Genomic DNA, 12,547 nt, shown 5'->3' on the forward strand with positions numbered 1-12,547 from the left:
GTAGATTCAAACAGCTTTTATTGTTGTGTGAGAAAATATGGCCTCTTGAAGACAAGGTTTGCCAGAGAAAGGAGAACCCCAGGAAGGCTCAAGTGTTGTGCTGTGATTTTTTTTTTTTTTTTTTTTTTTTTTTAAAGAAAACTTTCTGACATGTCGTCACTATTACAAAGAGCTACAAAGCATTTTACACACAAAAAGGCTTTTCCCGTTATTTGACTCTTTTCGTTACAATAATCTCAACTGTCTTGTTTTTTTTCTTCTTTTCTTAATATAAATTACATTTCTATAATGGCATTCGTTTTAAATTACTTCCCGTTAGCTGGTATAAACAAACATTTACATATGTACAAAACTATAAACATGCACCTTTTACTACGCTTAGTAATCATAATCGTATGTGCCACACACACACACACACACACACAGGAGCCAATTTGTGCTTTTCAAGTCGGTTAAAACGTCACTCGACTGCAGTAGTCTTTGTATGCACTTAGCAGGTACTCCACATACACTTTCACAATATGGAAAAAAACGTAAGTACAGACAACAAGTCCCATGTACTTTATATCACGTCATGGCTGGACTACAATATACTGCGTACTATCCCCCCCCCCACCCCAAAAAAAGAAAATACAGCAGAACCTCCAACATTGGCTTTTTCTTTGTCTTTTCAGTGACATCACCACAGAAAAGGGGCACCAGTGATGGCAAAAAAACCAAATAAAATGTGTGATGATAAAGATAGAACTGGATATGGAACTTCGGATCCTGGTTTCTCAGTATGAGCAGTACAATTAATTAAAGATACTGTAAAGTGAATTCAGAGATTTGTTTCTAAATATATATATTTGAAGATAAATGCTGAATACGTGTAAAGACAGAACTGTATAGTACTGAATTGTGGACCAAGACCGAGTTAGAGCGCCTTGTAGTCACGGCGTGGAAAAGCCCCGTGACGACCCGGTGGGATATAATCCAGCCAGTGGAGGCTTTAAGTGCATATAGTTTTGCGGCTCAAATATGTAGTTATGTGTAGGCATATGAAAGATGCTAGACAAAGGAGCGTCCATATTTTCCAGGTCGTCGTAGTGGTATTCGATTGACAGTTGAACCGGGTGTGCTTTTGTGCATTCAGCGGCCACGCCCACAGCGTTGAGTGTAGCGAGAACGGCTTTTCAAAATTTTTAAGCCTCATTTTATATACTTGTTCTTTTTTTAAACATTCAAATTTGGCAGGGTTGTTCACAGCACACTTCTGTGTTGTGTCAAATATAGATGACATTTAATTTCACTTTAAAGGGTCTTTGTCTATTGCATACATTAATTTTACAATAAAAGGCAAATACACTGATTACAGTAGTCCAAAACATTTAACACACTGTTAATTATCTAATAATAAATCATTGTTTTTCATAAATTTAGTATGGCACTTCAATGGCCCCATAGGGAGCATTAGAAAAATGTGAAAATTGTACTATGACAAAAACTCGCAATCTTGCGAGAATATTGTTTTGAGAAGTCATTCCCCCCCCAAAAAAGAAGTGCTAATCTTAGGAGAATAAATTCACAATTTTACATCGTTTTTTAAAATGAATTTTCCTCAATGAATTTCATATTTAAACCTTTTTTGGGGGAAAAAAAGAATACATCTTTTATAAAAAAAACACTTATCTTTAAAAAAAAAAAAAAAAACTGAAATTCCAACACCCCACCCCAAACTTTTTTATTTAAAAACAAGGTTTTTTTCTACGATATTATTTTTATTTTCTAGAATATATTTTTCCCACATCAGAGTTGTAGACTTTAATCTCAGACTTGAATCAGTCTAATTGTATTTATTCCACTAATACCTGTAACCTTCACTCTCCATTATATCTGTCAGGCCTTTTCATAGGGTGAGTAATTTTACTTAATTCTAGTCTTATTTAGCTACATTATGCATACAGTGGTTCATATCCCTTAGGAATGGTGCTCAAAAGATTACCTGTACAGTTAGCACAGGTTTGGTACATTATTTCCTATAGTAAAAGAATTATTTGAAATTAGAACAACTTAGAAGTCAATAACAGCAGATTGTTTTTGGAGGTTCCACTGTAATAGTAAACGTTATCTCGTGTCTACTATTTATAACGGTGTTTCTAAGTCCAGCTGTGATGAGAGTGCCAAGTGACGTTCACAAAATACAAGTTTCCCTTTTGAGCGTTCATTATTTACAAGTCTTAAATTACTTTGGCCAAAACGTCAAAATAAAAATAATTTGATTTGAACTCAAAGCGACAAGTGGTTGAGTCAAACTCTGCCCACTACTTACCCTTCATTGTAAGAGCACCTGGAGAATTTTCCCATTTTGTTTGCGGTTCAACGCAAAAAAAGTCATATAAAGTTGGAGGTGGGTGTGAAGTTGAGGTTGCCTCGGATACAGTTCAAGTGCATCATGGCGCGGTCGTACGCAGTGTGCACCGACTTGCGAACGCTCGGCTTCTTGCCTTCCATCAGGCGCAGTTTGTCAACCGTGTCGTCCATTCCCATGGGCAGCAGTTTATCCCGAGGGAGCCACTGCCTGAAAATGGAAGGGGACGTATTATGGAAAATGTACTTTTTAATTACAATAGTCCCTTGAGAAGCGAGTGACTCGCCTTCCGAGTTTTTTGAGATACGATCCTTCGTTCGACTGATTATTGCCCAAACCCCCCCAGCCCCCCGGATTTGGAATTCGAGTGCCGTATGATGGCAGTGAACAAGTTCTGTGGTGACCCCAGAACGAGGACACGTTTTCCCATTTGTCCAAGTCCTGCGAAACTCACCTGGCTGTCCCAGCGGCAAGCAGATTGAGCGAAAGGATTTGTTTTTTTTTTCTCTGGTTCCGATGGTCTTATGGTATGTTCTGTGCTTAGTGTGTGAGCTCTTCATTGTTGGTGAATATACAGATGCCAAATATGCATTGTAAATGAGAGGGTTGGCAAGGTAAAGATGTTTGTCTAATCATGATCCGTTGTTGGGAGGTCGAGGTAACCATCCAAACCATTTCTAAACCGGTATTACCAAGTCTACTTTTGGCCCACCCTGTACAGTGGATCTAAAAAGTCTACACACCCCTGGTCAAATGCCAGGTTTTGGTGAAAAATCATTTCAAAATGTTTCACTATTAATGTGACCTTTAATGTGGGTGTATTCAGAATTAACCAATCCAACTCATGTTAAATAGTATTCGGCACTATCACCATTTAAAGTGCTTCTGATGAACCCAAATACATTTCAGATGCTCTGACATTTCTTTAAAATGTACTTCTTAACAGAAGCCTGAAAGTATTGTGCTAACACTGACTGCTCTTTGGAGCTGCTCATATTCCCTCCATCTTGACTAAGGCCCCAGTTCCAGCTAAAGAAAACCAGCCCCAAAGTATAATGCAGCCACTACCAGCTTCACTGTCGGTGTGGTGTTCATTTGGTGATGAGCAGTATTGTGTTTGCGCCAAACATAGCTTTTGGATTTATGGCCAAAATCTTCAACCTTGGTTTAAATTTTTTTGCAAAAACACAGTTGAAATCTCCCAAATGACCGCAATGTGTCAGAGTCCGGCATGTCATGTTAGGCCTTTCCGGATCTTACCAAGTCCTTTTTGTGTCAAAGAAGAGTACCAGGAAGAGCTTTTGTCCGGCCTCTATCCGCCTCCAGTCGCCCATCTTGAGCACCTCCACGGGAGGCACTGGGATTGGGATGCCGTTGTGGAGGAGTCCTTCCTGGGGCATGTCTGGGTCAACGATCTGCCACAGTGAGAGGGATTTATGAACAATCACTCTTTCAGTGTCTCAGCGGAAGCAAGGCTGTAAGGTGTCGTTGGTTCTTTCTCACCATAGCTGGGTATGATGGATAGCCTCTGCATTTGGCCCACACCAAATCTAGAGGGGCCAACTCTGTATAGCTGTCGGGACAAAGAAGCGTAGGCTTGCCTGTGGACAACATATTGCAACAAAGACAGTTGATTTGGATGTGAAACGACCAGTTCAGGGTGTACTCCGCCTCTCGCCCGAAGATAGCTGGGATAGGCTCCAGCACGCCCGTGACCCTAGTGAGGATAAGCGGTACAGAAAATGGATGGATGGATGGATAATGATCATTTACTAGATCAGTGAGTCTCAAAAGTGTGTATGCAGGCTCCATCTAGTGGCGTGCACAGGAATCACTGAATTAAATCGTCAAACTGCAGAATGTTAACTTTTAAGTACCATCCACTTGCATGTAAGCTTTTAGAACTGTTTGTTGTCAAACTTTTATTCAGGTACCATTTTTATTTAACTTTAAAAATGCCATAAAAAGTTGCACGATTTGTTGCTAGTTGTGTTTTGGGGAAAATGTACGCTAGAGGGGTCGGAAAGTTTGGCCAAAACTTTCGCAAAGTTGGCAACATTGAGGAACCACTCGCTTCATCACAACTCCCTAGTTTTGGTAATAATAGCTTTAATCTAATTTTGCGAGACAGAAAAAAAACTGTGATTTCAGTGTGTGACAAGTAGCTGCCGTGTACTTGGACGAAAGAATGTCCAAGACCTTTTATTAAGACGCCAGGGAAATGTTTTTCCTCAGTTACGTCCGTCAAGATGTCTTCAAAGTGGTGAATAGCGTTACTTTACTTTTATTATAGTTTACTTCCTTTTAACACTTCCGACTGTTAAGAATGTTCAAATGCACTTCAAACTTTGTTAAATAATTTACAGTACAGTGGTAACTCAAGCAATATCGGCTTTTTAAAAACAAAACTAATGGTATTACATCCGCTCACAAAGATAAAAATCCCCCCAATACACTAAAACCAGAATTTTGGAAAATTGTCAAAAGGCAAGTTGCAAGTAGTAAAGGCATAAAAAAAACACATTGTAATATTGATGTGTATGTGGCCTAAGGCTGTAATGTGCTATATGTCCTCCGACAATACAAACCTGTTTCTGAGATGTCTCCATTGTCGTTGATGAGATCCTTGGCCAGAGCGGGTTTACCTCGGCTGCGTTTGGGAGGGGACACTGTGCAGCTGGAGGGAGGGAAAGAGGGCGAGATAATTAATTATAATAATAATAATATAATTAATTCCATGTCAAAGTCCACTGGCAGAAGGGCAATGCGTGCCACTCACTTGACTTTGTGGTCATCGTTGTGTTCCTCTGAGGCATGTTTTTCATTTGTCGGGTCTGAACATAAAAAAAAAAAACAATTTGGCAACTCCTCAAAATGATCATCAAAATTTGACACCACCCACATTAGATCACATAGACTTCCCAAGTAGGAGTCCTAGCCTTGGAATTCACCCAAAATGACTGCTTCAAACCATAACGGTCAACTTTATGTTCGTTTGCCAGCACAGGTTCTTGAGACTTTTTTGTGCACCTTGTTATGATATACATGTCCACCCAATTTTGTATTGATTGGTGAAACTGGTGTTAGGGGCTCATTTTTTTAACTTTCCTGGCGGGATTTTGGGGGCAAGGTGCGCTAGAGCAGGAGTATCAAACTTAGAGCGCGCAGGCCAGAATCGGCCCATCAGGGGGTCCAATCTGGCCAGCTGGCATTGTTCTGCCGGTCAAGGTAAGTTTTAGTTCATTTATACATATCGACTATTATTTTGAAACTCATGCTTTTATTTTGACACAAGCACCTTCGAACCGGAAGTGACGTGATTTTTATGGCAACCTCTGGGTAACAATTATATTAGCAGCTAATTCAAGTTTCTTTTTTGCACTTACTGTGAATATGTATGTCCTTAATAGACATAGCTAATACATTTATTTTGTCTTCATTTTTTGAGTTTCACTCTGTCAAGCTGCCTGATGTGAACACTGTAAATTTACCCTGCAAACTACCGAGGACGTCTTGCATCGTCTGTTCACAAAAGGATAAAAGAGTCCATATTTGAGGAGCAAAGTAAGCCAACTCCATATCAAATGCTGTGCCACCTTTGCACTGTGAAAAACAGTTCTGTGAAAATGAAAACCTGTACAAATATTTTAAGAGGCGGAATATTGCAAATTATCAGTAAACAGCTTTAGTTCAAAAAGAGGTTGGTTTGGTGCAACCCTTTTATTTTTTTTGCTCCAACTCATTAATTTTTATGTATACATTTACAAGGCAGGGAGATAACTGCAACTTCATTCTGAAAAGTTGCCACTTTCATTTGTATGGTGTGACGAGTCAACTGAGGTTTTCAAGATTTCCAGATGGATGTGGAAATGTACTGTATGTAAATTTAAAATGACTGTAAATAAAAACACTGATTCATAATATTGTAATTGTGCTTATTTTTCTTATGACATTTAAATTTGCTCATATGATTTGAAACAAGATAATAATCAAAGTGACTATTTCCCCAAATGTGGTTGTAAATATTGTTACCCAAAAAAGCAATTGTCATTATTTATAGCTTATTAGGTCACAGATATACTGGTCTGGCCCATTTGAGATCAAATTGGGGTGAATGTGGCCCGCAAACTAAAATGAGCTTGACACTCCTGTGTTCGAGGAAGGACTCGTTTGAAGGAAATTGAGTATTAACAGTATGTAAGCATTATGTAAATGTCAGTGGAGGGCACCTATGAATCTCTTAAGTGCAGGACGACATTTGCTCAAGCTTTGACCTTGTGGCGCTGAGTCATCCAAATTTGCTGCCATGCTTTGCCCACACAAAATGATGAAAACTCAAATTCTTCTTCCTTTGTCTAGTATACAAGGTTCAAATTTGGTCGGAATCGGACAAAATCTCCCAGTTGGTTATTGAAGGACCCCTGGAAATGGCCTTCAAATGTCCACTTTGAATCAAAATAGCAGACTTCCTGTGTTTTGTCAGGTATGGCTTCATGGCTTTTTGTACATCTACTCATGATTAGAAATGCCAAATACATTTCATTGTTGCCAAGTCAAACTGGCTTAGGGACTGAATTTTGAAAAAAATTAGGAAGGTTGGCAGTTACAAAGCAAAATTTGCTGACGTGCCATCCACACTGCCGGAAATAGAAATTCTTCACAATTTGGTGTGACTCACGGGTCTTGTATATGTAGTTGAAAATTGGTAGCAACTGCACAAAATCCCTAGGACAAGGTAATCTTTGAAAACGGCAAAAATGACTACATTAGACTTTTTTTGTGCGTCTACTCATGACAGACACACCTACAAAACTTCATGCTGCTAAATTAAACTGGCTTTGGGGGCTGAAGCTTCAAAACATTTAGGAGGGTTGGGAGCTCACAAGCCAAACTTCACCCCCATGCTTCACCACACACAATGTTAGCTTTTTTTTTTTTTTTGCTATCAATAAATCTAGTCTATGTAATTCAAATTGGGTAGTAATCAGACAAAATCTCGAAGATTAATTTGTCTTCAAAAGGCTCCTTGAAATGACCCTAAAATGACAATCTTCCTATCTTTTCGTACATGGGTTCTTAAGACTTTTTTTGTGCATCTACTCAAGATAGACATGTCTACAAAATTTCATGTTGGTAAGTTAAACTGTCTGTTCATGCTTCACCTACACATTGATGACAACTCGAATTATGTGCCATTCAGTGTCATCCATATGTATAGTATAAAACATGCTTCAAATTTGGTAGTAATTGGACAAAATCTTTAGGACGAGTTATCTTTGAAGCACCCCTGGAAAACGACTCTAAAATAGCTAACTTTCTGTCTTTTCGGGTATGGCTTCTTGAGACTTTTTTGTGGCTCTACTCACAATAAACTACCAAATGTTGCTAAGTTACAATTGCTTAGGGGGCTGAATAAAAAAATTAATATGCTGGGCCTTACTGCATACTCAGGGCCCTGACTATGCAACGTTTCCCTATCTCAGGAATCCACAAGACACAAACAAGTAGTTGCTCACCTCCCTCACTAGAGTGTTTGTCCGCCTCGCTGTCTGAGCTGTGGCCTCGAGGCCTCAGGTGGCGCGAGGAGGGTGAGGGAGGAGTGGGTGGTAAGATGGTGACGTTGGCGTGGGGTGAATGCAGGGTGGCGGAGTCGCCGTCCCAGCCATCGATCGGATCCTCTACCGCTTTGCCGTTGTGCTGCGGTGGAGATTTCTTTTTGCCGGCTCTCACGCCATTTTTGGCCTTCTTGAACAGGACGGACGTGCGGCGGCCGACGCCTACCGCGGGCAGGGCGGGCGGCGTTCCCAGCGGCGTGCCCTCGTGCACGACCTCCGGTCGGGAAGAAGGCGTCTCACCCAATTCGGCTTCATCCTCGCCATGGCTTTTGCTGCCACTTCGTGATGATCTCTGGCGCTTGTAGTAGCGCCCAGGCGATCGTCGCCCTCCCGTTACGATGCCCAGGACGGGCGGTTCCAGCGGAGCGTCGCCTGGCAGCGGCGATGACACCGGACACGTAAGTTCTAACACAGGAGGAGAGTCATCTGTATGAGGAAAAACATGCATCACTGTAATGATCAACAAGAAATGGGGTGTCTTCAGTACAGCCGAGGGGCTAATTGCGACCCATTACACTTTTTATTATTAGCCTGTCGCATATTCTAATAATGAAATTAAACACAGTACAGATCAAAAGGTTATGAGAAAATGTTAAAAAATTACACTATTTTTACAAATTTAAAATAATGTAAGAGGTTCCACTTTTTATTAATTCCTCCAATAAATTTCACATTTACAAAATGAATATTGTAAATCTGAATGTGACGATATTAACATTTTTCTATTTAAAAGAAAAAAAAATGGAATGATACAAGATATGCTTTTTCAGATGAAAGAAAATTATCACACTAATACTAATAACTTTTAGTTTTGTCACCGATAACGCTAATTAGGTTAGCAACGTGACGAGATTTGCAGAAAATGACAATGACCCCCATACTCAGCATTTTTCATTGTTTTATGTTTATGGCCTCCAAATGTTTTTCCATACATTACAGTAGTTATGACTTTACTACTGGATAAATACTAGATCATCTGCTATGGCATTTATGCGACTATTTTGTCGGACCTCTATGCAAAAGAAGTTTTTATATTACCTGCTGACACAACTCCATTATCTACAATCTTCCTTTTTGCCTTCTTCTTTTCCTTCATCTCCTCCTCCTCCTCTTCATCCTTGGCATTAAGTGTCTGAGTGTTTTGCTGCTGCTGGTTCACCTTCTGCCTCAGAGTGTTGATTTCTCGCCGCAGTAGGCGAATGCGTTTGGTTCGTCCGCCGCTGGTCCGCATGGACGTCACCACGTCCAGTTTGTCCAGCAAGGCCTTGAGCTGCTCGTCCGTGCTCAGGTGAAGCCTGTTGTCGGGGTCCAAGAGGGAGTCGACTGGTTTCGAAGGAAAATAAAAGCGAGTGTGTGTCAAACTCAGTTCTTTAACCAGCCACATTGCATTATGGTTTTCCCTCAGAGGGCCGTTACGACTGTAAAAGCATAACTTTACAATTGTGGCATCATATGATAAAATGCACAACAAACTTATTTGAAGTCAAGGAAAATACTAATTATGTAATTACTGTATGTTTTTATTAAGTACAATTTCATAGTGTGTTAGATATTTAAAAACAAAAAAACAAAAAAATCTTTGGGGCGGGGGGGGGAGCTTGGAGCGAATTAATGTCATTTCCATTCATTTCAATGGGGAAAGATGATTTTAGATATCGTGTTGAATTCAGTTACGAGCGTGGTCACAAAACGAATTAAACTTGTATCTCAAGGCACCATTGTGCTGTACACCGATTGCTGAGGCACATACACCGCGTCTGGCCAAACAGTACAAAAGAACACTTTCAAAAACACCTGCTGTAAATCTGAACTACAGTGAAAGCAGACAATTAATTAATTATGGTCCAAATATGCTACATTCTGTGTGTCCATCATTAAATAAATGAAATAATTGTGGAATAATGTGCAGGTTACCCTCATTTCAATAAATGGGAAGAGTCAGCCCAGGCCAACTAAACCTTATGTAACGTTTAATATTTGTATTTATGTATTATTTTTTAATTCCATGTTGACGTTTGTGGAGTTATTTAGCAATTTGGACATCTGAACAGGAGGATTTTTTTCATGTGTTTCACCCGTGTAAACATAGCCGTACCAGATATGAGTCACTTAAATTGTACATAGTACTTACATAGTACAATAGACAGTCAATAAAACTGGATATAGGCATTGAATGGGAATTGAGCATTTGTACCTACAGTGTAAATCCAGTCTAAATGTGACCGTGATGCTTAAATGGTGACTCACCGTCGTCCCAGGTGCACTGCTGGAAGCCATGCTTATTGGGAGACTCGGGCATGTGCATGCCGGTGCTCGGGTCCAGGCCGATGCTCTGCGACTGCCTGTGGGCATGGCGTAGGACGGCCCCGCCCACCTCACGCAGCTGCAAGGCCGTTTTGTGGAACATGGTGTCCTTGGAGTTGTACTTCAGGCAGTTGGAGATCATGAGCTCAAAGTCCTCCTCCAGGTCAGCGACGGAGCAGTAGGCGTGTCCCTCCAGCTTGGCTCGCATGGTGGACAGGTCCATGGGCTGGGATACGAACTCCATGTAGTCTGGGACCTCGTGAATGATTCGAATGACAACGTGAGCCGCGTCCAATCATTAGCAAAGCTTTAAAACAGACATGGAAGAAATTTCCCATGTCTTCATTTGGGATTGGAATTGATTAGAATTTTGTGATTTCGTTTCCATTATCGATCAGATTCCTTATTGATTCTGAGATTTTCATTGGGTAAGGGAATTACCGTAAATAATACAAATGGGTTAGTTTTGTTTAATATCTTAAACTTTGGACAGAAACTACAGCATATCCAGTTTAAAGGACCTCACCAGCAGCCAAGACCAGTTCGAAGCACTGGTCCCCCCCATTAATGGATGGAATCGTTACGCGGAATCGTCAGACAAGTAATAAACGATTTCTCGGAACAGATTCTCAAATAATAACCAGTTTTTAATTTTAATTCCTATCCTTAGTCTTCATAAAATGTGTGACTTCACCCTCTAAACAGCCCTGTTCAAAGCAGCCACTTTTGGCCACCGCTCCCTCTGGACCCCTCTACTGCGGGGTGTGCCTAGTACGCTGTTACTACCATGACTGCTAAAAGCGAGTCCTGGGATGAACTCTGTGCTCCGTTTTGTTGGCAGACTACGTTCATGCATGTTTTCTGGCTATGCTCGCTACGACCATGGAACGTTAAGTGTCTTTTAATGTGTTTTGCAGCTCTGCTTAGCTTTTGGCTCTGACGTGATATGGCTCTTGTCTAGCTTATGCTTAAGAGAAAAACAAAGTACTCTGTGTGATGGCGGCATTATGTTACAGGCAGCACAGTGAAATTGTGTTTAGTGCACTTGTCTCACAGTCCAGAAATCCGGGGTTTGTGCGTATTTTCGGAGGGTACTCTTGACTTCCTCCCACATCTAGAGGTATGAATGTGAGAGCAAATACTTATTTGTCAATGTGGTCTACGAGAGACTGGCGACTAGTCCAGTGTGTACTCTGCCTTTCGCCCCAAATCTGAAACCCTAATGACTAAATAAGGACAAGCATTCTAGATAAAAATACAGCTAAATGGTCATTTTTCCATAACGTGCTTTTTAAACGATTCCCCACGTTCACCAACCTCTGCTAGATTGACAGGCTGAGAGAAGATTTTGGCTGTGTCCTTCTCCTGCAGCTGCTCCAAGGTGGTCCGCAGGAGCACCAGCGCCGGCGTCAGCTTCAGCTCTGTGGCAGCCTGCTGAATTTTCATCTGCAAAGAAAATTCCAGGGTTTGAATGCTCAGGCATTGGTGAGAACTCCTCCCCAAAAATCACAACCATGACCTACTTGTTCCCTCTTTAGCCGCTCTCTCTTGCGAATGAGTTCCACCAGAAGTCTGGCTCTTTCCAGGTCTTGCCTCAACTTCTGCCAGTAACGCAGCTCCTCTCGGGCAGCACACAGCTTCTCATCCGGCTCTTTCTGAACACAGAAGAACACGCAAACTTTATACACCCGTCCGTCTCCTACATCAGTTTTTCCCAACATTTGTTGACCCAAAGCACATATCAGAATGATATGCAGCCTCACGGTTCACCACCAAGCAAATGTCACAAAAGGTATACTGTTCCCCCAACATTCATGGTGATAGGGGTCGAGCCCTGCTGTGATTAAAAGAAAAATCCCTGAGAAATTGACACGGCCTCCTAAAACTCATAATAGCCTCTAGATGCCACAAGATGGCTGCAAAGCACTACTTTTGTCTAAATGAAGCTCCTCAACGCACTTCAACATAGTTCCTTAGCACCAGGATGCCAAAAGATGATGGTAAAACACTACTTTTGTCTAAATGAAGCTTCTCAACACATATCAATATAGTTTCTTAGCACCAAGAAGCAACAAGTCGATGCCACAGTAATACTGAGCACAAAACCGCAAATAGGTGAGTTTAACGAATAATCAAGGATAGGTTTCAAAATAAATCCGCATATTGCGATTATGCAGGGAAACACTGTATATACTGACATTTTAATTACATCTTAATTTCCTTGCAAATTGAGTGTGAAATCCGGACCTGTTGAACAAAAAGCTGCTATTCTGTTGTA

At 40.9% G+C, this 12,547-nt stretch overlaps 1 protein-coding gene across 7 annotated transcripts in view; it reads right to left on the reverse strand.

Moving 5' to 3' along the window:
- The window catches only part of brpf3a (bromodomain and PHD finger containing, 3a), a 17,468-nt gene continuing 4,921 nt past the window's right edge, over positions 1-12,547 (reverse strand). For 5 of the 7 annotated variants that reach the window (XM_061784034.1, XM_061784033.1, XM_061784035.1 and 2 more), the window contains exons 4-13: positions 11,793-11,924; positions 11,587-11,715; positions 10,213-10,525; positions 9,004-9,288; positions 7,867-8,391; positions 5,130-5,184; positions 4,939-5,027; positions 3,854-3,951; positions 3,611-3,765; positions 1-2,560 (exon numbers count right to left, since the gene is read on the reverse strand). In XM_061784034.1, coding sequence (XP_061640018.1) covers positions 2,374-2,560; positions 3,611-3,765; positions 3,854-3,951; positions 4,939-5,027; positions 5,130-5,184; positions 7,867-8,391; positions 9,004-9,288; positions 10,213-10,525; positions 11,587-11,715; positions 11,793-11,924 — 1,968 coding nt within the window. In that variant the 3' untranslated portion in view covers positions 1-2,373. The remainder of the gene's footprint in view (positions 2,561-3,610; positions 3,766-3,853; positions 3,952-4,938; positions 5,028-5,129; positions 5,185-7,866; positions 8,392-9,003; positions 9,289-10,212; positions 10,526-11,586; positions 11,716-11,792; positions 11,925-12,547) is intronic. The other 2 variants (XM_061784040.1, XM_061784039.1) reach the window with 2 other exon arrangements.

This window comes from Phyllopteryx taeniolatus, chromosome 9, assembly GCF_024500385.1.
Source record: "Phyllopteryx taeniolatus isolate TA_2022b chromosome 9, UOR_Ptae_1.2, whole genome shotgun sequence".
Taxonomy (NCBI): domain Eukaryota; kingdom Metazoa; phylum Chordata; class Actinopteri; order Syngnathiformes; family Syngnathidae; genus Phyllopteryx; species Phyllopteryx taeniolatus.